This window comes from Parus major, chromosome 5 (genome assembly GCF_001522545.3).
Source record: "Parus major isolate Abel chromosome 5, Parus_major1.1, whole genome shotgun sequence".
NCBI classification, from domain to species: Eukaryota; Metazoa; Chordata; class Aves; order Passeriformes; family Paridae; genus Parus; species Parus major.
In genome coordinates, this window is record NC_031774.1 from 28,083,701 (window position 1) to 28,109,868 (window position 26,168).

The window sequence follows — 26,168 nt, forward strand, 5'->3', positions numbered from 1 at the left end:
CAATGATTGCATTAACAGAATTATAACCATGTGTTCAGGTGCCAATTACACATTAATGCATAATTGCAGGTTTAAAGAGACATATCCTTACCTAAAATAAGAAACAGGCTTCAGCATTCAGTCTCAGCTAAGTAGTTTTCCTTGCATATTTCTTCTCCTTGCCTCTTCTTAAGCTATTATATACAAGCAATAGGCTGGAGAGCAGATATGCACAAAACACATCTCTTCTCTGAACAGATCAAATTCCTATTAAGTGCTTTCAGGACCTAACTGACATTCCCAGCATGGAAGGTGTGCCTTAAATTGAAGTATCAGCATCAAAGTCAGTGTTTTCCTTGGTTTTGAAGTGTCAGGAATTACTGGTTTAGAGAATTAGCACAAAAAAAATCCTGCTTCAGTTATCAGAACAGGAACCTCTGCCAGGAAAGGGCCTTCATCCTCACCAGCAGAAGTGAGGATGCATTCAGCACAGTTTTCCTGGAGTACAGAGACAAACTCAAAAGTTGACTCTCAACTATAGCTAGAGGGGAAAAAGGCTGAAAATTAGGGTGTGGAAAAGGCCTAAAGACGTATTTGACTGCTCCTCAGTGTATACCTCAGTGGTCAACCCTCCCCAAACAATTTCAGTGAATGCAAACCAGAGGACACAGGGATAAGCAATGAATACTCAGGAGAAGAGCAATGACCCATCTTGCTCAGGAAAGGCAAGGACCAAAGACAGGAGTGTAAAGAAGAATCAATGCCTGTGAGGTTTCCAAGCACTGCTAAGGTTTAATCCAGCACTGCTCCAGCTGGCCAGAGGGCTTTATGCACTGTTAAAAAACCCCACCTTTCAATGCATTCAAAGCCACAACCATGACATTGGCACTCTTGTTTCCTGGAGTACAAATCATACTGACAACCTCCCTAATCTCTAGGGATTTTAACATACTGAGAAATGCTCAGTATGTTACTTCAAGGTGAACAAGCAGAGATTATTCTGAACCAGCCACTCCTTTGGGAAGTTCAGCTATCTTGTACTTCAACTCAGAGCAGAGCACACCCTTTTCTACTGCACAGGGAGCAGAACAGTCATCTTACTACTCCCTCCTGAAGGGGAGCTCTAGTGGCACATTCACCCCTGCAGCCCAGAGCTGGTTAGGAACCCAGGTTCTGAGCTATCTTAACGGACTTGGCTGGGCAGCTGCTGTTACAAAACAAGCTGGTGAAGCACAGGACTCCACTCACCTTTCCTTCCTGAATTACCCTGGCTTGATGGTTTATCAGTTACAGAACCTAAAGGAGAGGAAAAAAAAAGAAGAAAAAAAGACATCAATTTAGATGCTGCATGATCACACAGAGCATATGATGCCACATTAATACAGTCAATATCCCAACCCATAAAGCATCTATTTTACTTGTCAACAGCTCCATTTAAGACTCAGAGAGCCTGCGGCTTCAACCAATGTGAAAAGTATAAGGAAGTTTTATGCATTAAGACATTAAATTAGGATAAGGGTAAACAAGAAATCTTTAGTAGCTGTATCTAGCGATTTGAAAGACCTCAACAGAGCATCATGCTAGTAAGAAACCTGGAATAAATCCAAGGGCAAGAAGGAAAGATCATTAAGAGTCACTTCTTTCATTTGCAAATGTCAGGAAGAACAAATCAAAAGCAGATGGGGAGAGTGTGCAGGGAATGCAAACACAGTATTCTAGAGGAAGGGGATTAAGTGGGACAGTTTGCGGGAAATGGATTTCAACCAACCCCTGAACATCCCCAGCTGTTTGAAATGGGACACTGAATAAGATCCAGCATGTACTGGAACAGAACACATCTTGGGTTGTTTACTATAACTTAGAGCTTCACATAGCATGTATGATTCTACAACTGCTTCTGCACTTTGCTTTAGGGCTTCATCACAGTTTTCTACTAAAACTTGAACAGGTAATAAAAGCTTTTCAAATAAATCCATTACCAAAGTGTATAAAAATCTATGACAAGCTTTTGTTGTTGTTGTTTTGTTGGGTTTTTTTTAATAGCTTCATTCACAGGGAACTGATTCTTCCATGCACCATTTCTAAGCAGTTCCAGTGATTACAGAACTGGAACTCATTCAGGAAACATGGATCAAAAGTCAGCTTCAAAGAAGGTAGCTCTGACAGGCCCAACAATCTGACCAAGACAAACTCTGAAGGTAAACTATTGCCTGGACACTTTTACTTGCAGATCAGTTCATCACAGATCTACTGCTGAATTACAAGTAGTAAGCACAAACTCAATGTTAGTCATCATATGGCTAACATCTGTGTCCTCCAGTACAGCATGACTTAACTTTTCTGCAACATGATTTTATAAACAGCACAACACTACCTGAATAGATCAATAAGAGTCTAAAACATACCCTACCCGACATCAGACTCAGTATGAGTCTAAAACATACCAAATGATATAATGGAAAGGGTGTCAAAGTCATATTCTAAAGGTTTAAGCCAAATTACTGTAAGATTGCACCTTACACTAAAATAGGATATTAATATCTTTTTCTTTCCACATGCCTGTGAAAAACTAAGCATCTTCTCAAGGCACATTGGCTCACTGGTTCACAGACAGCTCTCCCACTCAACTCAAACCCTTATGCAAGTCACTTATGTTTGTTTATCACCACAGAACACCCTACAGCCAAGAGGACACCAGATAATGTGAGAAAAATTCAAAATCCCAACAGTTTGATTGCCGTCATGCTCCCACCTACAGGGAAAACACTGCAAGGTGTGAGAGAACTATACTAAAAATCCCTGAGGTGCAGATTGTAGAGCATGAAGCCTGAGCAGCATAAGCAACATAAGCAGCAGTGCTTATTTGGCATCACTGAACATGTTAGAAACACACACCTATGCTTACTGTCTTTTCCTCCTTCTTTAATTTTTTTTGAGGGGGAGAGAAGAAAGTGAGAAAGGCAGTACAATTCTAGTGTTGTCCTTCAATTCTCCCCAAAGTACAGAAGAGCTTCTCAACCCTTCCTGTGTTTACTGTGGTGTTGTCACAGCAGCACTGTTCACCACAGCTCACGAAGCTAGACCACTATTGATCAGGGCCATATGAAAATCTAGAGCCCACTCTCATTCCCCTCGAGCCATGGACTACCATATTGAATGCTGCGGAGAAGAAAGGAAAACAACATTACTCCATTTTAAAGAAACTTGTGGATGTGGTCTCAAACTGCTGGGTGAAAAAGTCGTGTCAAGCTGAGTGACCAGAAACACATAACTTAATAAACATGAGTAACAGCCTGGGTCTGGACATCCCTCCTGTGAGCTGTGGTGCAAGCCCAGTGCTGCCCACCCCAAGACACAAACACAGGGAACCTAAACTAAGCAACGTGGTCAAAAGACCCAAATTCATTACAACACCAGGACCCCAAAAACTGACAGTTTTGCAGAGAACCACCTTCATGAACTAATTGAAATCACTCTATACAAAAAATTACGCCACGTCCTACAAAATACAGCCCAAGAATCATTTCTTTAGAATATGGCCCATAGAAAAAAGTTATCCCATCTTTTCAGCAAATCTTTGGTGTAGGTGTACACAGCAACACTGACTCTTGCCTTGGCTGCCACAGGTTGTCACCTTGGTGGTTTTCCTTTCACTTGCAGTAGTGTCTGTATCCTAATTGCAGGGTGGATGTGCCAAAGTCCAAAGGGCAGTGTTAAGTGGGGTAAACTGGCCAAGTCACCTGAAAAGATTAGGCTCTCTCAAAAGGATGCAATCACCCCAACCCTCTTTGGTTATGAAGTTAGTATTTGCTGAAGCCACTCCCACAGTACCTGAACATACAGGAGTTTTGTTCTGTACAGAAGAGCCGCTAATAGGCTTGCCATCAGGTGTCACACACCAGCAGTATCCAGTGTAGGTATGGCACTGCACCTGTTTAATAAAACAAAGAGCAGGCATTTCATTTCTCACTCTATCACCAACCACTTTATTATAATTCAGCATCTTATTGGAAGTCCCAACCCAGAGGTATCAAACACATGCTTCAGAGAGAGGAGGTATTACAGAAGACTACCTTTGATACCATTTTCTTTTCTTTTCTTTTCCTCACCTCCCCCCCATCCCAGGAAAGGTGATTTCTCCTACTCCAACCCCTGTAGCTGAAATTCAGGAGGCAAAAGAAGTTACAAGTAATCATCTGAGAACACTTTAGCTGGGGAATGCAGAAGTTGTGTCTCCCCTCATTCCACCCTCTGCTACATCCCACTTAGTCTTTACTATTAAAAACTTGTCCTGCTGCATCCTAGCTGGGTTATGGAAAGGCCATCCTGTCCCAAATTCTGCAGCCTTTGCTTGAGAGCAGCATCTGTAGACATTTCAAAAGCATTCTGCTCAGTACCATGGCTGGAAGAACGCAACACTGACTTGGGTTAACAAACCTTCTCCAGATAGATTTAAGCCCTATTCTGTTCCGTAAGCCCTATGTCAAACTACACAGCAGGAGCAAGATCCAACATGCTTACTCCTCACATATTGACATGGACTTAAGAACACTTTATGAAGGTTCTAGTGAGTCAAAATGTACACAGTACAAAATTCATCTTGACTGATTTTAAATCTCTACTTCTGAACTGAACATCTAGAGCTGCCCAGTTCCTTTCTTCATCACAGAAAGACACCAAAAGTGCTAATTCAGGTACAGAACTTCTCAAGTAAGAATAGATAAGTTCTGATCTAGCAGACTGATCCTAGTAACATCTATGGAGATACTAATTCAGCCACACTAAAATTTCATTCAGCCTAACAAATCTAATGACAGCCTTTGCCTCAGCTTTCAAAGTAGCCAGCAATGGGATGAAATTCAGGATGTCTTTGACATCTTTGAGATAAAAGTAAATTATCATTGTACAGGCATCTTATGTAAATACAAACAGGTCCCAAAATGCTTTCTAACAAGTATACTTTCAGCTGTATTTAAATGTGCACATCAGCACCCTGAAATGATATAGAGTCCTGTTACTATAAACTAGAGATGGTTCCTTCAATACATTTATGAAAACAAGCCATGAAATTAGACCACTTCAGAAACTGCCTTATTGTTTTACTTGTAAAGTGAATTGTGTCCATCCTCTCTTTTTCCAAACAAATTCATTGAAACAAATTTCTAATTCCAGTCCTCTTCACACAGAAGAGTGATAGAGTGTTTGTGCTGGTCCCCTCATTAGGGATCCTTCAGAGCAAAACCAGTCATTCCCCCTCACTGACAGCTGGCTTCAATGCCCTAAGGTAGCAAAGTTTATTCAGAGACTTAATGACAGTTTCTTTAAAAGGCTTTGAATATCACATAAAACATGATCTAAGAGCAATTATAACACGGTACGTCGTGTTTATCTTGGGTTTTACTTGTTTATCTTGGGTTTTACTAAAGTGCAAATCAATCATTTTGCCTCAAGCATTTGCTTTTAGTAGCCAAAATCAACAATAATCTCATGTACCCATGTTATTGCAGTCACTGTCACTGCTATTTGCAGTTTCATTTTTCTTCTCTCAATATATCACAATATTGATTGCAAATTACTCAAAAGTACTATGACTATAATAAGCAATAATCAAGTTAGTAAGTATTTGTTATTGCTCAGTGTAATCAATTGAACACTCAAAACAAATGTGATGGAAATGTTCAGGTTTGTGTTTATCTTTGCTGATCACACACACACAAGATTGCATTCCCAACAGCACAAGAAGCCATCTTTACATCTGATTATTAATTGTAAAAATCCTACCAAGGGATAGAGCTAAATGCCAGGATAGGGTCTCAAATTTGTAGGGCAAGACCATTCCATGTTTCTTTATATAAAAAAATCCAGTGTACCCAGCATTTAAAAAACTCAGGTATTAGTCACTTGACAGTCCCTTAGCCAAGTCTACAGAAAATAACAAAGTACATGGCAAAGGAGTCCAAAAAAAATATATTGACACAAATTCAGGATAGATGTAGCAACTAAGACTATGTTATATAACTCACCTCAGTGGAGAACTACAAATTACATACACTCATTTATGCAAGCCAAGCACATTACATGAATAAAAAAGTGAAGTAATTTTATAAATAACTAGGCTAAGAAATGCAAGGCTTCCTTGGACTAGTATCCCATGACCTTTTCTTCCCCCACGCTGCCATTAAAAAAAGGAAGAAATTGCCATTAAAAAAAAAGGAAGAAAAAAAAAATCAGAAACTGACAGCACTCAGCACTTTCACAACCACAAGTTTTACTGCAGTACCAAAGGACCTCCCTTCTACAGGTAACAACTGCAATTAAATCTCAGCCATTATCCTAAAGGCCAGAAAGCCACCCATGAAGAATGGGCAGTTCAGAAATCTCAGGAATCAGTGCAGTTGTTTTTCCTGAATGTCTTCACACTGAGACACACTACCTTTCACCATGATACCTGAGCAGGTCTCAGTACAATTTCAAGTCATAACAGTGGCCTACAGTCTAGAATTTGCAGCTTAAAGGCTAGAAGGGAAGGTATCCCCTCCATCACTTACATAGGACTGGTATGACACTGATAAAAGTGTCAAGGCAATATCTGATCTAGTACCTTTTCTAAGCACTGTGTGTAAACAAACATAAAATGTCAATTGTTTCAGAGCACCTATGATAAAGAATATCCAAAAAGTGGGGGTTTACTTTAAAATTTTCCATTTATCTTATGTTTGAACTTTTATTTCTAAATAAAATTTCAGTCATCAACCCAAAATTCAACCTCGTTCTCATCCTACTCCCAAAGTAGAGAGATCTTTAAACACTTATCAGAAGAGTAAGTAAGCAAGCATGACAGATGTTCACTGCACAGATCCAACCTTCAGTTATTGAGTTTTGACTCTATCAAAATACATGTTCGAAAAAGTGTGTTTGACTTTTTTGGCTCTCAGTCTTCTAAAGATAAACACTAATACAGTCTTATGTACTAAAATATAACCTTATATATTTAATGAACTTGATTGTTAACCAAGCTGCAGCTACAGAACATTTGTTACTGCTGGAAAGGCACATGACAGAATTTGGTATCTCAGATTAACATACACCTGTCCAACAGCATGAACATTTTAAGTTACATAATAGGAAATCAGACAAATAAAACCTGCAAATCATTTGAGATCTTCAACAGATTCCTCATTAACATCTACATTAAAAAAAAAAAAAAAAAAAAATCCAGCTCCATTTTAAAGCACTGCAAGCAGCCAAATCCCTGATCATGCAGAAGTACACTGCTCCTTCTCATGGAGAGACAGAACATCTTACCTGGGTCTCAACTGAAGGACAAAAAACATGACACACAAACCTGAGAAAAATTGCTCCATATCACCAAGCAATTTTCCAAAGCATCCAAAATTTTCCAAAATTCAAATCCTGGTTACATCCAGGTGCTCCCTGTAAATACTGTAAAAACAGCTAAATAAATAGCTCCAAGTCAGCAGGTCATCTAGTCTGACCCAGGGAGAAGCTGCCAGTGTGACACAAATTCTTTAATCAAGCCTTTCCTTTGTCCAAGCCATTCAGGCTTGGCCAGAAAGTCCTCTGAACACAAGTTTAGTGGTACACAACCAGCACACTGATGGCCTGATGGCTATTTATCTTAATTCTACATGGTGATGCCTCTGTTCTGGTTCACATGGCTTGCTGTAATGCTTAGACCCTGCATCCTGTCATACTTTTTTGCTACATTGAGTCAGTTGATTATTGTCAGAAGCATGTCTTACCTTTATAGACAATTTTAGGGGAGCTATGAATCAGTCTGCATCTTGTGTTTAAGCCTCTTTGGGACTGCAGCCCCTTAGTTTTTGTCACTTTTTCTGTTCTGCAGATATTTAATTCTTCACAAATTATTCCCACCAGGGCTTTATGCAGCACCCACATCCCTCAAGTCTATGCACCACTCAAGAAATGCTTGCTCCAAAGGAATTTCACTATTCATATAACGAGGGAAAGAAATTATCTGAAGCAAAAGAATCTTATTCAAGATCAAGGGCATTCCCATCACACATGCTGACACATATATAATTTTTAGTTCAGGAAAAGGGTCCCCAAGAGAGGCTTTCTGCTTCTGACACAGAATGTTCTACTTTGAAGCTAAGATTGACCTTACATTGTCACTTTTCTTAACTATGTCCACTCCCACTTTAAGAACTTGCTCCTTTGATATCTCAACTGGTACTTCTTTGAAGAGACACCATAAATAACCAAAGTTCTTACCTCCTTACCCACTCATGGTTTATCTTTAGCACAATACACAAATGAGAAACACAATGAAAGCCACAGGAAAAAATCTTTTAAATAGCAAATTTGCAAAGCAGTACTCACAGAAAGCTACAGCTACCATCTTTTTTATTGAAGGGATGTCTTCTAATTAAAAAAAAAAGGCATAACTACCTACCATTTAAAAATCAGATGCTTTATGAAGAGTTTATTCAATCTAGCAAGATAGACTGTGTTCTTTTGAAAGGAGAGGTGAATTCATTGAGAGCTTAGTATTGTTGGAACCTGAGCACTGAATAATGGAGCAACAGGCAGCATCCAGGCAATGAAGGACATGCTTGCACAGTACCTCTGCTGCATTAAGAAGTGAGTTTGTAATTCTGCGCAGCATCATGCTACGCTAGCCAATACAAAGAAGCAGACTTAGAAGTCATACTGAAGGCTGAAAGGGTTCCCTAGACCTTAAGAAAGAGCTGTTTGTGGAACATGGGAGAAAACAGAATTTGATATGTGCACTAGCATAGTGTGGAGTGAAACTACTGGTAGGGACCGTAATATACATCACTCTTTTCAAGCAGACTTGTATGATGAGATGTGGGAATGACCTGGAAGCTATCTGATAACACAGAACTGCTCTGATAGTCAATCCCTCATTTATCCTGTCATAAGACCACAAGTTTGACTGATGCACTCACTTTAAGAAAATACTCAGTGCTGTGTCATAACTGCACCAGGAACCAGATTTTAAGAAGCCTAAAGTCAAAGAAATTCTCCAAGGAGATTTGCCCTCAGACACTTGTATGCAGACTTGTGAGGAAAAGAAACCACAACTAGACAGTGGAAGGTGGCAGCAAATAGCAAGACATACCACAGAGTTCCACAAAACTACACCCCCAAGGCAGGATTAACATTATTCATGTTCATATTAATCTGTCTGAAACAGATCCCTTTTAAAATCTCAGCAACCTTTTCTGAAAAACTGCTTGGGGGAAAACTAGGAAGAATGCAAGTCTCCCTCAGCCCATGGCAACAAGCCCAATGGCACTAGGCAGCAAAAGAAAGTGTGCAGATTACCCACTAGTGCCTGTTGTTTATGAAGAACAGATCACAGCAGGTTAAGTGCAGCATGGAAAAGGAATGGCATTTATGGAAAATACAGCATAACAGCAAAAAGGCAAAAGTCTTGGGAACAGAAACTGGTTTTAGTCATGTTCAATTCTGCACAATAGTACGTGACCTCCGTTTTCTACAATTAATCAAATTACTTGTATCTAACAAACATTCTTATGTTGTGAATAACTCAAATTTTATCTGCCTGCTGATATTACTGTGGGCTAAGTGTAGGGAGATTTTGTTAGAGGAAGTAATATTCCCCACACAGACTGAAATATAAAGACATAGCAATTCCGGAGGAATTAATCAGGTCTGCTTCCCCATTTACAGTCACTCTATCATGCCTGCAGTGACACCAGTTCTTCATGTTGCAAATTCATGTCTCATTTTTAGATGCATAAGTATCCCTAAAAGGGGATTTGATAAGATCTTTGCAATTCACATACTCAGCAATAAGGGAAGCAGGACACATTGCATAGAAACAGCACAACCAGTGAAGTGACAAGCACCAACTCCTCTTGATGCAGTACACAAACCTAAAAAAACAAATGGTATATGACCATTATACCTAGTCATGCATAAAAAACTGGAAAACTGATCAGCTGAGCAACAGAATCAGTGGCAACACTGCCTTCAGTCTAAATTTCACAGGCAGTGAAAACCAGACAGATCATACAAGTGCTTGAAGACATGCATGATGTCTCTCTGTGCAAGGGCTTAAATGCAAGACAAAGGAAGGCCTTTGCCTCTAGGCCCTTCTCCCTTTCAGCCTTGTTGCCACATCTAAGTGTGACAGATCCAGCCCTGCAGGGAAGCAGAAGGAGGTAAGGTGAGTGTGGTCTTCCTCCTGCAGTCGCTGTCCATATGGCGTGTGCTCCTGCTCACAGAGAGGCAGAGGAACTGCGTTCTCATCACTACCCCACAGCCCCACCCAATCAGCCCTGGATCCACCCCAAATTCAGTACTGAACTGGGTATGACTCCAGGAACTGGAAAGGGCAAACTTGAGCTGCTTGTCAGAGCCCCACTTCTAGTGCTTACCCAGAGTGACTGCAATTTAGTTTCTAATCAAGATAATTACCATGAACTACAAAAGCAACAGTTCAAGCTAGTTAAGGCCAAGCAGGTTCTCTGAACACAGTTAGTATTACCAAATTCTCCCACATCTGTACTGCTCTTGGTTTTCAGTCCTACAAAAATTTCAAGAATTTCCAACAATAAATTAATTTAATTAAAAATCCGACTCTTTTGAAGTGTGATGGCAAGGACAACAACGTGGGCTTGAACACCTACTGTGTTCAGTAGGCTCAGCAAGATGACCTGAAAGAAAGTCATCTACTTCTTGAATGAGCACGGTAACAATTTAAACATTTGATATTCTAAATATATGCATGCATCTTTGTTGCCTCTCTGATCAGAATTTTTCTTCAACATAAAACTCCCTTTTCAATAACAGTTACACAGAAAGGGTGAAGTTGTTGAAAAAATCTCCCTAGCCAACTCTACATACAGAGTATATCACCTGAAACACGTGCATCTGCTTAGTCTCTTGTTGGGATGGGGATTCCATGTTGAAGAACAGAGTGGGTATTTCTCCTAGAAACTTCATTGAGAGATGCTGTTCTGTTGTAGACCTCCCAACTGAGATTTTGCAGTCTAGATGGAGCAACAATGAGTATTGGACCAGAACAAACTAACAACAGTCCAGAGCTGAAGCTTCAGCAGGGCCTTAGGGACTTCACAAGAACACAGCCTCCCTGCAGAGCAGAACCCAGGAGCATCAATACTCCGCACAAGAGATGCAGTATCAAAAATACCTCCACCAGATGAGATCTATTCACAAGTTGCTGGAAGCAAAACTGTTTAGACTGTTCACCAAAATTCTAGTTTTTATACATATTTTTTAAAATCTAAATTTAATTCATTTTGATCAGAAGCTAAAGGAAATATTTGTTTGTCCCAAATGCAGGTTGAAACCAGTTAGCTTTCTTGGACATTCTTTTTCACTTAAATCTTATGCAGGGACAATTACCTTAAATGCCGCAATCTAACTGATGAAGCTGGTCCATGAGGTATGTGGAACACAGGGTATTTTTATAAACCAAGGAATTATGTGACTTTCAGTTAGTTCCAGATACAGAGATCAGAGGCTTCTTCCATCATGCCAGGTAAAACAAAAGCACTTCAGTGTTCATAGATAGAACGGAATGGAGGAAGAATGTGAAATACCACTTGGCTGCCAACTGACACCACACAATTTTTGTAAGCAGTTTCATGCTGCCCCTCAACTGGCAACCAACACTGGCTAAGGAATGTGCCAAGGAAAAGTCCAGCAACTTCTCCACAATCCAGACACTGGTACCAACCTTCAAAATAAACTTGTCTGAAACAAAGCTTTATCAACTATACTATCAGTCCTGCATATAAGGATAAAAATTTCACCTACTTTCCCTCTCCAAGAGGTTGATAGACAGGTGATAGAAAACTCTGGAATGTCTTTCATTATCTCTTTTTTCTTGAAGTATGAAATTTAACATGGAACACTTTGTTCCATGTTGGCCCACTGTACTAGCTTTTATAAGCATTAGCCTTCAGTGCCAACACAATCTGAGAAGCTCTACACAAAATCAAATTTCAACAATTGAAAGTGCAGTTAAACTGCAAGAAACTGCAGTCATCTTCTCTTATCCCATGATGGTCCACACAGTGCAGAAATATAATGCTGCTCCAAAGAAGCATGCAGAGTTTGCAGGATGAATACAACTTTTTTCATCATCAAAAACAAAAGCAAAATAAATACACTCCCACATACCAGATAATGGGAGGGTAAGGCTGAGGAGGGGAATAAAAATTTTGGTGGGTTATCACAAAAAAAAAATCTTTCCTCTCCTATGCCCCCAGGCATCACAAAATGTTTGAACCAAACCCAAAGTTCTCAGCCTTTCTCATCTTTTTTAAGCCAATATTGATTCTGTTTTGGAATTTCTTTTACCTTCAGAAGAACTTACAAACAACCAATGTATCCTAAAATTTCTCTGAGAAAGAAGGTATCTAGAGCAGTATTAGATGTATGGAAGGTTAGGCAAAAAACAGTCTGTCATTTACCTAAATCCACAAAGCAGAGGTCACATGGCTGCAGGTTTTTGGCTTTTTAGATGCAAAACCGAGCAGACAGCATGACACTGTCAGGAAACTGTGCATGAGCCATTTTTAACAGCCAGTTCAGTCAGCACTAGGACACGACTCAATGTGCTACTGGTAACAGAACCAGGTATCACTTTTCATTTCTACCCTGCTTTGGCAAACTTCAGCAACTAAACAGTGAAGAATCAGAAACCCAAACTAAGCAGTCTCATCTCCTCTCTGCCAGTCCTCCAAATCCCTACAGGACATACAGTACAAGAAATGCCCTGCAGAAGGAACACGCTGAAGAAACTGCTTTTTTTCCTGGGACAGATGAAGCAGAGGTAATAGCAGAATCAGCTGCATCCACCCTACTCTGTCAGCCACAGCTCTTTTTACAGCTCCTCTTCATGGAAAAATTGACCTTCCCTGCAACTGTTTTTCTTTCTGTGCAACGCTGAAGATTAATGCCATTTGTTTCTGTAGGACACTGGAGCTGGATACTGTCGCATACGTGTATGTCTTTTAAGGTATTGTGACTGAACACAATCTCCATTTGATTAAATAAGTTCCCAGCTTTAAATTTTACCCAAGGAACTGAGTCAGAATGTGCATGCACTCTGCTATCATCACTTGACTCGTGCCTTAACCCTGAATCTCCCACAGACACCTGCAGCCTGGCTGAATGAAGCAAATTGACATTTTACCTGCATGAATGATCCATCCTCATTGCATTCTGGGATGAAGACTGCTTCCTGGGGCTTCTTTGCCTGTTCCAGTGCTTGAGCTCTCTCTAATCGACACTTACTTTGGCCAGCATCTATGAAGAGAAAAGCAAAGCTCACTTACACTGCAATTTGGCCCCTCCAAAAAAAGCTACCAGATGACCCATGCAGCTATGAGGGAAAAAACCCCAAAACAAATAAATATAAAGCATAAAAGACTATTACCCGCACATTTACAAGGTAGATATGGAGTTATCACTCGTGATCCTAAAGACAAAGATCAACCTAGACAATCAAACTACAAGCCAGTTAATTAAGAGCTGCCTAATTTCCTAGTCAATAGTTTTTATGGTCACCTAAGGATCCTGGAAGTTTCTTTCAACCAGCACTGGAGCACAATGTCCACACAATGAAAGGCCATTAACATTAATAGCCTGAAACGGGATGGCTGAGTATAAACCAAATAATTCAGGCAGAGCAGTGAACATGTGGAAAAGAAGTGATGACCCCCTCTTCTCTGAGCAACTCTCCCAGGAAGATACTAAAATAGCCAGTCATCCATAGGAACTTCCACCTTTGTGTGGTTCAGATGAGGCAGATATGCCATTTCCTGTGCTTTCCTGAAACTCAGCTTTTACCTCTAGTCCTAGTGCTTACAGCCAGGTGTGCATTACAAGTCTCATCAGTTACTCACTTGGGAGACAAGAAAAAAACTTGTTCTGCAAGCAGTGTTTGAAGGGGTTAAGATCTCTGTTCTTACATCAGATGATGGCAAAGTATAGCACGACCCCTTCCAGGCTGAGCTCACTGTTACAAAGTATACCCAGGTAAGTGTAACCCTAATGATTGATGAGTCAAAAGAGGAAAGTTCTGCCCTGCAGAGATCCAGATTGACTTGGCGTTTACATTTAAAAACATCAGGTCTAACAATCCTGCTCTTCAGTCTAGAAAGAGAAGGAAAACAGTGAACATCTGTTTCCATGGCACTCTGACACCAGAACTAGCACCTACTTTTTTCTCCCTTGAATCCACTGATTAAAGATTTTCAGTACAGAAACTTCAAAATCTTTTAGCAGCACCATACAGAGTGAACAAGTTTCAATCCCCTTTGTATCAGGCATGGAAATCACATCAGTTAACAAATTCCCCTGGATCCCTGAAGTTTGCATTCTGTTTTCATAGATCGCATGAACTTTGACAAGAGAATCACAAATACCACCATTAAATTAGAAAGTCAGTCTGGGTTCTTCAAGCAATTGAATTCACATTGTGTGGCAATAGAAGTAACTTCCATTTAGGCATCTCGAGACACAGAAATCAATGACAATGCTGTAAATAGTTTTGATAAAGACAGACCAAAGCTTTCAGGCTGAGTACTTTATTTATACAACTGATGACTCCAGAGATTAAGTTTCCAGTTTGCCAACACAGTTTCATTTTAAACATATCACATTACTTCCCAAGAAGGATTTCACAAGGCTTCTGAAATTATGAAAATCAAGGCATTCTCTCTGGAAAAAGAATGATTCATAGTAATAGTACACAGTACAGATGTCAGCTGCTTAGGCACTGGGTTAGAAAGCAACAGTACCTGTATAAATTCTGTCAATGACCACTGAGTGACCACAAGTTGGTCACCTCACCCCCCCTGTGTCCTCATGTCACTTCTGATCCTATGTCACTAATTTAGTTTTTTGGGTGTTTGCACAATACCAAAGCACATGGAGCTTTGATCTCAGGTGGGCCCATCATGCACCTGTATAAAGTGTGAAATGGTTACAAAATCAGAAAGACTTGAATAAAATTTACACTGTATCATTTTGTCCAGTTATCCCATAAGCTTTGACTTACTCCTTTTTGCCTGCTCGCCAATGTGACCAGATGATCAGACCTTGTTTGCACATCTCCAGTGGAGGATAGTCCTGCCAGCTGATCCTTCCAAACACATGCTCGCTCTTTCAGCTGAAAAGGAAGCTCTGGCAATGCGTTTAACTGGAACACCTATCACCTGAAGATCTTCTGTTCAAGCTTAAGATTCTAATCTTGCTTGGCATGACAGAGGACATTATTACAAAACCAGATGGTGTGCCTGCACTTCATTTCATAGCTGCTTGACTGAAAATACTTTGAACTTCTGCTTCACAGGAGACAACTAAGTAGCAAAAAAAAACCAAAAAAAAACAAACAAAAAAAACCCCAAAAAACAACCCAGAATAGATTATGGAGATGTGCACTTGCGAGGGAAAAAACAGGTGTGAATTTCTTACGTGACAATCAAACCACAAGTTCCCAAATGAAAGTGTTTTCTAGTCTCTAAATATCAGTATACAAGACTGCAGGCAGGCATTTCTCATTCCTCTCCTGAACATAAAACAAAAGCATAAAGCACTTCCACATAGCATCTGCATTAGTGCTGGCACACTCAAAACTACATGACTGAAACTGGATGCTTCAGCACAGAGCTGGTAGAAATAAATACTTCGTGGTATCCCCTGCAATATAAATACATTAGAAACCCAGGCAGAAGGGAAACTAACCCAGATCTTAGTCCAGTTTGTCTAATGAAAAAAGAAACATGCACAAGATCAAGCCCTTACGTTAAGAAGATAATATAAACACATTACTGCTATGGCTACTATGTCCCTCCCAGCAATTTTAACTGGCCTTTATATATTGAACTCTCAACTCCCATCCAGCAGAGCACACTTCATAGTACACCACCACGGTGCTTAGTTGTTTCAGCATCTTTTGCACTTCAATCGTTGGCTCAAGTGGTGACTCTTCACAAATTGCTGCTGAAGTACAGAGAAGACAGTTTTTTCTCCTGTTCATGAACACTCAGGACTGATTATTTCTCCCATCCTCCCTCATTGATTTCCAAAGGTCATGCCAGTCCTTTTACAGCCTTGATTTGGAACAAACACCTATACACCACACTGGGTGGAGAGGTGCGTGCATATTGCTATCTTTTTTGTCAGTCTTCCACAAATCAGTTCCAGTAAAAACAGTGCCTTTAAGATCAACATTTACCAGTTTGTTTTTAAAAGGACTGTCAATCCTTCTCTTCCTCACTCCAGAGGCTGGTATTTTTATAATGTTTGCATCAACATGTGATTTCAGTGGGATGACTTCACCTTGCTATTTTTGCTTTGTTAATTAGAAAATGTAAAGTATTACATAAGTGCCAAGTGTTTAAAAAGTAGCTGTCAAATAGCTCACCCCAAATAAGATGCATTACAAATTTTACTAAAGCCTGATCTTATGATTGTAGGTTCATATACCCTATTCTGCATTTTGACTGCTTACCCAAGTGTTTCAGCACTTTCTTCCCTGTTTTTAGAAATGTTCTCTGGAATATCAAACACCATGTTTATAAACCAGAATGGCATTAATGCATTCCAGTTTCATGGTTCAAGCAGACTAAATTGGACACTTTTCCCTCCATTACATTAGGTGAAAAACCAAAACAGCATAACTTCTTTTGAAAGCAGACCTGCTTAATTTTACTTTAAATATCTTCAAACTTGGGACAGATTTACTGTAGCTCAGAAAGCTGCCTTTTAAAGAAAATTAATTCTCAAGCTGGCAGCCAGGAGATTGTTAACTACAAGTGATGTTTTTGACATCCCTGGCCTAATCGGCACAACGCAGGTGCACATAATTTTGGATTTTGCAATGAAATTGGCTAGTTACCATGGCTGATCTTATCTGTGAATAGTTTATTCAAACAAGACCACCGTGTCCTTCATAATATATACACTCCACTCCTGAATAGGCTCCAAGAATTCCAGCATCCTCTCTTTAACAGGCAGAGGCAGTATTGACACCGCACAACATCACAGTATAAAGACCCAAGCTCTCCTAATAACACAAAGCAGAACATCTCCAAGATTCACACAACACTACCAGCAAATCAATACAATGCAACCACCAAAATCTATTAAAACTACTTCATTTTAGTTCTCTTATGCTTGTATCCAAAGTTCAAACAGCAAAAATTGATCCAAGCAGCTTTTTAACTGTTTTCAGTTGCATTAGGTAACTGTCTCACATACAGGCCAGGTCTTCACCAGACATGAAGTAGTTCAGCTAAACTAAATTCAGCAACTTCATATCCATTTACTCAATTATATGTGTATTTGCATGAAGCAGGCAAAAATGGATCTCTGCAAACTACAAAAAAAGTCTATCTATTGTACAGGATATTAATAACTATTCACTCACCTCATTGTTTTCCACTTCATTTGGGTCAAGCCCTACACCTGGAATCTCAAACTTCTTTCAAATGGTTCAGGGTGGTAGGGACCACTGGAGGTCATCTTGTCCAAACTTCCTGCTAACACCACATCCCTTGGAGCACACTCCTCAGGACTGAGTACAGACAGCTACAGATATTTCCAGGCAAAGTGACTCTACAACCTCTTTGGGCAGCTGTTCCAGTGTTCATTTATCTTCACAGTAAAAATGTTCTTATGTTCAGGTGGAACTACCTGTGCTCCAGTTTCTGCCCATTGACTTTTGTCCTGTTGCTTGGCACTACCAAAACATCTGGATCCATCCTGTGACACCCTCCTTGCAAGATACTTAAAAACATTGATGAGGTCCCCTCTCAGTCATATCTTCTCCAGGATAAACAGGCCCAGATACCTCAGTATTTCCTTACAAATGAGGTGCTTCAGTCCCCTCATTATCTTTGCTACCCTCTGCTGGATCCTCTCCAGAATCTCCCTGTCTCTCTGTACTGAGGAGCCCAGAACTGGACACAGCACTCCAGCCGTGCCTCACCAGGGCTGAGCAGAGGGGCAGGATCCCCTCCCTGCACCTGCTGCCAACGCTCTTCCTGATGCACCCAGGACACCACTGTCATTCCTGGCCACCAGGGCACTGCTGGCTCAGGGACAGTTTGATGTCCACCAGCACCCCCAGGGCCTTCCCCACATAGCTGCTTCCCAGCAGGTCTGTCCCCAGCCTGTGCTGGTGCAGGAGATTATTCCTTCCCAGGTGCAGGACCCCATACTCTGTTGAATTTCAAAAAGGTTCCACTCTCCTCATCCCTCCAACCCTCAGATCTTTTTGGAAAGTTCCACAGCCTTCCCAGCTTTGAATCATCAACAAACTTGCTGAAGAGACATCTGTCCCTTCATCCATCCAAGTCACTGATGAACAAGTCAAATGATAATGGACCCAGTATTGAACCTTGGGGGACACCACTAGTGACAGGCCTCCAGCTACATCTGTGCCACTGATCCCAGTCCCCTGAGACCTGGCATTCACACATCTCTCAAACCACCTCACTGTCCTCATGTCCAGTCTGCACTCCCTGAGCTTTCCTGTGAGGATATCATGGGAGTGTCAAAAGCCTTCCTTTGAGAAGGAAAAGGAGTCCAGGTGTACAACATCCACTACTCTTCCCTCATTGCTCCAGCCATTTGTCCCACCATAGAAGGCCATCTGGTTGGTTAAGCATAAATTCCCCATCCATGCTGACTACTCCTGATCACCTTCTTGTCTTCCTTTCACATCAATGCACTTTGTTCCTTTTTTGATATCCACATCGCATTTCTACTTCAGAGTTCCCTAATTTATTCAGAACATGCCTAGATTTGCAAAGTGATTGAAAGTGACATTTCAGATTTTACTAACTGCTGCCAAGGAAGAACATTCTTATTCACAGTCAAGGAAGAATAAAGCAAGTTTGAAGACAAAACACATGGATCTAAGTGAGCAGACAAAATGGTTTCAAAACATCATCTCCTGTCCAACAAAAATAATAGGTAGAGAAGTTTCTCTTCAAATGACCCATCAGTCAGAAGACCAGCCTTTCTAGCATGTTAGCCAAAAGCTGTGTTCAGTTCCTGTGTCACAGGAGAAAGGCTGAAGGTCCTGTTACAATCTTTACCAGTAACTTACAGATAGGTTCACTCTACACAGTGAGTTGTGATCTAAGAACAAACTCTGTACCAGCAGACTTATTAATATAAATAATAAATCTAAAGAGAACTTTTAGAACACTCCCACATTGTAATTAAATTAATTAAAGCTCCTAGAAATCAAGCTGCTAACACAGAACTTAAATGTATTCTAAGCCACAGATATATACCAATAAAACAATCGCTGCAGAAATGATTCTTGGCGAGCTCTCAATATCAACAAGCATTTGTCCTTCGCCCTTGCAAACTTTTGAGGTATAACTCTTATTTAACACCAGATATTAAGACGCCTCATGAGAAAAAATCCAGGTAGCATTGCTTGGCTGTGTATTTTAGATGCAGATATACCATCTGGAATTATTCTCTAGAATCTCATCAGTGAGGCTCCATTTGTCAGGGATGCCATAATTTGATCACTTTTAGCTACTCCTGACATTTAACCCTTTGTGATATGCGAGGGTTTGAAGGGAGTTCAGATAATTTAGCACTGAAAGAATTTCATTGAAAAGCACGTGAGGAAGCTAGCAACAAACAAGAGCTTAATAAAGGTTATAGCTCCCAAAGGGCTGGTAAGATTTCATCTTTAAAGGTCCTTAGTTTCTTGAGAGAGAACAGAGCATTAAGCTGAATCAAAAAGGTCCTGTTCTCACTATGGAAACCATTCTGTTTTCCTTGGCACAAGCACAGTTCAAGTCATCAGCATACACACTGGAAGCCTATGGTAATCTGGGCTGCAGAACTTGCTGTCCACAATATACTTTTTTTACTTATTTTAGTCTGCTGTTGTTTTTCTCCCTTTAGAGAGTGAAGCACGAGTTAAAACTTCTCATTCCATAAGGATAAGTTCTTTGGTACAGTATCTATCACAACTGCATGTGACTGAGCTCGATGGCCTATGGGATCCCTTACAGTTTCAGGGGAGCTCTCCTGTAGAGCATCTGCCATGCAGTAGGAGTGAAGGCTGTTCAGGGTATACCTTGCATCCTGCTGCAGTACAAGGTGCTCAAACACTGTTGGCAATACCTTCCTTTTTGCAAGTGCACAATACACACCTGGCCAACAGCCTGTAGTGCAGCACAGCTGTCTCACAACTGCCTGGATTTGCCAACAACTGTGATCTTTATGCACTAGAGGTCACGTTCCTAATGCAACTAGAAAAACACAATACCTCTCAAGAGCAGCACGTATGGAAATTACCAGTTAGGTTCAATTTGCATGTGATAGTTGAAAGAATTTTCCTACTTCACAGGGACTGACAGGATTGTCAGTGGGTTAAAAGCAAGACTTGCAGTTTGCACACACTCCCAGGTTGTTAGATACTGTACAGTACCACAGGGTAAGAGGAAAACAGAAAAGAGAATGCAAGTTAGCTTCAACTAAACATTTCAATAGCATCCAAGAGCAGAAAAAGTGTATTTTACCTGTGCCCAAGACAAAAAAAAAGTCTCAGTTACTTCTTTGGGACTCTGGAATCACAATATGCAGTAGGCCATGCAGTTTGTGAAGTAAATTTTGTCTACTTCCAGAAACAGACAGTTTAGTATATGGATGTACCACATTTCAGATCTCATGTTTTAAGCCACTGAACAGTGCCAGTTTAAATGCCAATATCAGCTATGAAGCTGCTTATCTAAGACATTCTGCTTAAGGGATGAAAGCAAAAACAGGACTCTCACCATACAGCGTCTTATTGTGATACTCAAAAATGTATCACTTGCAAGAACTATCCAAGTGCTTCCTCAGCTCTGTGAAGAAAGGTTCTGGGTTTCCAGTAGTTAGAAAGAAGCCTGATTCAAAGGCCTCGATCTATGCTATGGATGGGAGAAGCTACCATAAACCAACCCAGCAGTGGTGAAAAACAAACAAATAAACAAACAAAAACATACAAGTTAGTTTTTCTTTTTAAAAACATTCTTTAAAATTTGTCTTTTTAAAGAGAAACTGTTTAAATGAGAGCAATATTTGAAGTCAGGCTGATAATTCACCTAAACCCTAAAGTCTGTCAATACACTGAAAAGGTATTTTCATTTTATACCAAGTAATTATAACAAAGATGTTTTTACAATAGTAAAAAACCTTTTATAAACAAATGCCAGGCTTAAAGGAATAATTTTTATTCTGTCACATAGATTTTAATGAGTTTCTCCTGTCACTTTAATTCACTGCCAAAAACACCTGTGCCATCTGCCCTTTGAGCCTATTGTGCTCACAGAAAATGGATTCTTTATTTTTCACTCCATTGCAAAAACAAACCACTGTGTGGCAAGACAAACAATCCTTTAAAAAGCTTCAACTTCATCTTTAGACTATGCCAAAGAGCTGAACTGAGGGACAGTATTCGCACTTCTAAGTAGATATGTAATAGCAAATAGAAAAAAAGCCTTACGAGCACTGTCTTCTTAATTAGCTCAGCACAGAAAGGCTGTGTATGTCTGAAAAGGGACTAGACTAGTGTGTATCATATTCTTCCCCACTCCAAATTCCTGTCAGTCAAAGGTGTCCTGATTCCTCACTAGCACAGGTAGCAAGGAAGAAGTGTGCTTTCAGGATTTGGTTTTGTACTTCCACGGGGCCAGTTGTTTCTGTCTGCAGACATACATCTCAGCCCCTTTTCAGTGATGTCTGTGGCTCCCTTGCCTTCTTCCATTGGTAATTCAGTCAGCTCATACTCTACTGCCTCAGACGAGGCTCAGACACCCATGCTTGCAGGAATGCACAATTCCAAATCAGATCACTCTCAGAGCATGGTACTAAACTCAAAGGTCTAAGAATCCTGTTTCATACAAGGTCAGCCTCCCGTTTCTCCTCTCGGAGGCATTTGAAATGCACCTACCTTTGCAGCGGCCACGATGTGTCACGCTCAGACTCGGCTCACGGCACTTGGCTCTCTGGTAGTCGCACATCGACTCGTATGTTCTGCCGTCAGAGGCACACAGGGGTTTGGACTGGGACCTGGAGCAATGCAGGTTACACTGGGGGTCTCTGTCACGGTCGCTTATTAAAAACTGAAGGAAGTGGAAAAAGGAGGGAGAAAAAGAAACAAAATAGTGGTTTTGTTTGGTTTCCCAAAACTGAGCATGGTGGATTTTTTTTAATTTATGACAGTAACAATTATGACTACAATGCATTTTAAGCTGCCTAAAAAAGCTGACTTTGCCTAAAGGGAACTTTAAATGAAACACGTACATCTTTAAAAAAATTAACGGTCTTTGCCATTCCATTCTTCTTAATAAAATGGAAACATTACTCACTCTGCCTCACCTCTAAAAAAGTAAGATGTGCACAGCCAAACACAACCCACACGGGAAGGGCAATACTGAGTCACAACAGCCAAGCTTGCCCAGTGCTGTATCTGTATCTGGTACTAGACAATTTTAGTCAGAGACACAAAAAATATATCACCAAAGACAGAGGAATGCAAATAAACTATCAAGATTGGCCTTGGTACTTGAACCATGCATGTGACCAGTTTTATATCACCAGTGATGTTTTTGAAAGCATTGTTTAGATCATCTGTAAATACCACCTGCAAGAGCATACCTGCACATTCCCAAAGTCATCTTTTGTTCCTTCCTGATGACACCCAGCTCATTGCGCGCTATGCGAAAACCTATTTTGTTTCGGAAGTTGGAATTGATATCATCTTTCTGGATACCTCTTCTTCCTGAGCATTCCATTATGATGCAACCCATTTTGTACAAACGTGGCATTCCTTTGTCAGTCTTCTGCAGTTTGAATAATCCTGACCTTCCAGTTTCTCACCCAGACCACTTCTCTCCATATCATGATCGCTACTGTTTTTTCTTGGCGTTCTGTCTTATTTTTGGTGATGAGAAACCCAGAACGCACATGAGTCCCCATCTTCTGTCTGCTTGTTCCCTGCAAATCCCAACATCTGGAAGTAGTTTACTGCTGTATCCTCAATTCTACTCTAAGCTGCCTATAGGGACACCCAGGTCTCTTTCCCAAGTTCATATTGTTTTCCTGAGGATCCAAACTGGCGGTCATCTTTCCATAACCACTTGCAGAAATTTTTGGCAAGTCACAATAGTAGCAGGCTTTTTCTCTTCCCCTACTACCCCACTTAGTGGTTTGTCAGACCTTTATTACCCAAACCCAGTCAGCTGCTCACAGTAAGATTTCAGAGGAATCTTCAAACAAGTTCCATGAGGATTAAGGAAAGAAAAGGCAAGTCAAACCTGCCTTGCACTTCCCCGTCCCTACCTCCCATTTCTACAGCCTCCTGCAACCCTGGGGGCACCAAAGCTGCTCTCTAACACACTGATATCCCAGCTCGCTGTCAAAGCAGTTCTGAGCTCAGCAGTTCAGAGCTGGCTGGCAAATGGGCACTGACTGACACCCTGCCTGTATGCACAAAGCCACAGCTCTCCAAGTGTGTTGATAGCTGGATGCCTTACAGGGAAGTGTGAGTCACTGCCATAATCACCTTGGTGTTACAGTTTCCTACAAAGCTGTCTACTCTATGCTTTGAGGTTAAAGCTGTTGAAAAAACATTGCCTGAAGCCTAGTTTGGGTTGGTTTTTAACCACTCCAAGAACATGCATCTCTGAAATTTGGTTGTTGATGGGTTTTTTTTCATTACAAAAAATCTTTTCTTCCCAGTAAAATAAAAAACAATTGGGAAGTTTCATATTGTCATACTGTACTGCTGTATCTTCTAAAGACTAATGCATTATTAAACCCCCTATTTAAACATGACAGCTGGGAAAAGTAAGCAAGGTTTGCATTCATTTCATTTTTGGTGGGACAGACATTTTTTTAAATCTCATCTGTCACAGACTTGACGCATTTGTTACAGCAAAATGTTTTTGAAATGTTTTTGTTCCGTTTCTGTAACACATTCTATAACCTGGCAACACCTGCTCTAAATGGGAAATTGGAAAATTTAAACCTGAAGGCAATTTTAAATTGTTTATAGAGACCTGGACTAGACTATAAAAACACTGTAAAACTGGGCCAGATTTTTCTCTTTTCAGTGGTTGGACTATCACAACTTAACTTGGAATTGCTCTGGCTACAGTAATGTCTTTCTGTCACCCACAAAATGCATAGACTGGTAGTGACTGTAAACATACAGCAAAAAGCAACTGACTGAAAAGGCTGAAGCCTCCTCCCAGCATGTGATGTCAGACACTGAAAGACTCTACATGGCTTTTCAGGTTTCTGTATGTATAAACAGATTTTCAAAGCAGAGCTGCCTGATACGGCAGTATGATACACAGGCAGCAATTAAGTATTCAGTTCAACACAGCTCTCCTGTTTATCACAACTGGAGACTTGAGCTACTGGCATGAAACATTTTGCAAATTCCTTGTCACAAGCTGAGTTCCAAAGGTATTAGTTATCCAGGTGTTCAACAAAAAATCTAGAATACTGGTTCTCAGCATCAAACCATATTACCAAGTTACTGAAAGTTATCTTATATCTTTAAAACTCACTTAAGCCTTCCACAGCCTGTACTAAAACACTTAATATAGTGGGGGCTTATACATCAAGAACACCCCTTCTTCATTCTAAAGAACAGAAAGTTGTTCTCAGGGCTGACAAACAAGTTAAACCTAAGGCTGTGGAAGAGTTTTCCTCAGGTGCCTCCTTGCAGACAGAGAAACAACTCAACATTGATGAATTATGAGGGCCTGAGGAAACATGCAGAGCACCCCAATGCAGTCTGTGAAGTTCTTGCCTACCTAAATTAAGCCAAGAACCACATTATTAGAAAAAAAAAATTAAAAAAAATCAAAAGCCTTCTTAGCATTTGTAATTTGGATTACAGTAGGGCGCCCACACAGCATGTTCGGTGCTTTCCAGACACTGAAGATGCCACACCTGCCTTGCCAAAAAAGTTTATGGTTTACATAGCTGCACAAGATGGTGCTTGTTTTGTTCAGGTAGATTGTAACTGTGCAAGTCTGCATTGAATTCAAGAAGGATCCAGGATCACACCTGTCTGATCAGAGCTGTTGTCACGCAAGCAAATCGTGCTGCCAGAAAAGCAACATCTCCAGGAGATCCAAAGGGCTTCAAAAACTCCCCCTAAGAGCAGCGTTCCTGCTCCACTGCAGTTCACAGCCCATATCTTTGCTCAGCAGCCCTGACAGCTTTATTCAGGTATAAAATGGTGGTTCTTTGTCCCCTTTCTAGCAGGTAACCATTCCGCTACAGAAGTGATGGTCAATACACACCACCCACAGACATTTAATATACTAAATGTTTTGAGTGTACATCCCCTCCTGCCCAGCACAAAAAGTCTTCCTTTAGCATTTTGCCAGTCTGGGAGCATGGCCTCCCCTCTGCAAGCAACCTCAGCTGCATGAAGAAAAAGAATGGATGAATGCTAAAACATGTCTGCCATGGGGAGATCTCTTGGTTCTGTAATTTTAACAGCTAGGACCACAAACCACAGGTAGTCAGTTTTATTTGTATTTTATAATTCCTACTCTGAGCAAGGAGGCACTGCTTTCCCAAGGGCACAGCCCTGCTCCAGAAGAGCCCCATGGTCACTACTGGAGATACTGCTGAGCTGGGCTGAGGGCTGTGAGCAATGTGCCCCAATGCTTGGTACCCACCCTCCCCAGACACAGCCGAGCCAGGAATGTGATTCTCTGGTCTTTCCAGGGGAAGAGCAGCAAGGTAAATATTCTGCCTTTAATCCCAAATGTCCTACGATGACCTTCGAAGCTCAAATCAAAGCCTGATGTCCAACAGCTCCAGGATGAACACACAAACAGACTTTGCCAACAACAGAATCACTACTCACAGCGCTCGGTGCTCTACACACAGATACACAATGCGAGCAAACCTGCACTCGGGGAAAAAGTAAACCTGCAAACATGTGCAGCACCAAAAGCTTTCCAAGCTTCATCCAGAAAGAAGAGGAAAATAATTATCTTAGCTCTGAAATGTCTCAAAGCTTCTTGCTTTCTGTGCTCCCATTTGTTTCAAAACGGACTACATCCAAAGCAAATGGAATTGGAGACGGCTTATCAGTTCTTTATCTTCTCCCTTTTCCTTCAAGAGAA

The 26,168-nt window shown here is 40.7% G+C and overlaps 1 protein-coding gene across 9 annotated transcripts in view; it reads right to left on the reverse strand.

The window, feature by feature from the left end:
* Window positions 1-26,168, reverse strand: part of SMOC1 (SPARC related modular calcium binding 1) — a 162,993-nt gene that overhangs the window by 65,943 nt on the left and 70,882 nt on the right. For all 9 annotated transcript variants that reach the window (XM_033515080.1, XM_033515079.1, XM_033515081.1 and 6 more), the window contains 4 exons: window positions 21,962-22,133; window positions 13,181-13,293; window positions 3,811-3,910; window positions 1,228-1,275 (listed from right to left, as the gene is read on the reverse strand). In XM_033515080.1, coding sequence (XP_033370971.1) covers window positions 1,228-1,275; window positions 3,811-3,910; window positions 13,181-13,293; window positions 21,962-22,133 — 433 coding nt within the window. The remainder of the gene's footprint in view (window positions 1-1,227; window positions 1,276-3,810; window positions 3,911-13,180; window positions 13,294-21,961; window positions 22,134-26,168) is intronic.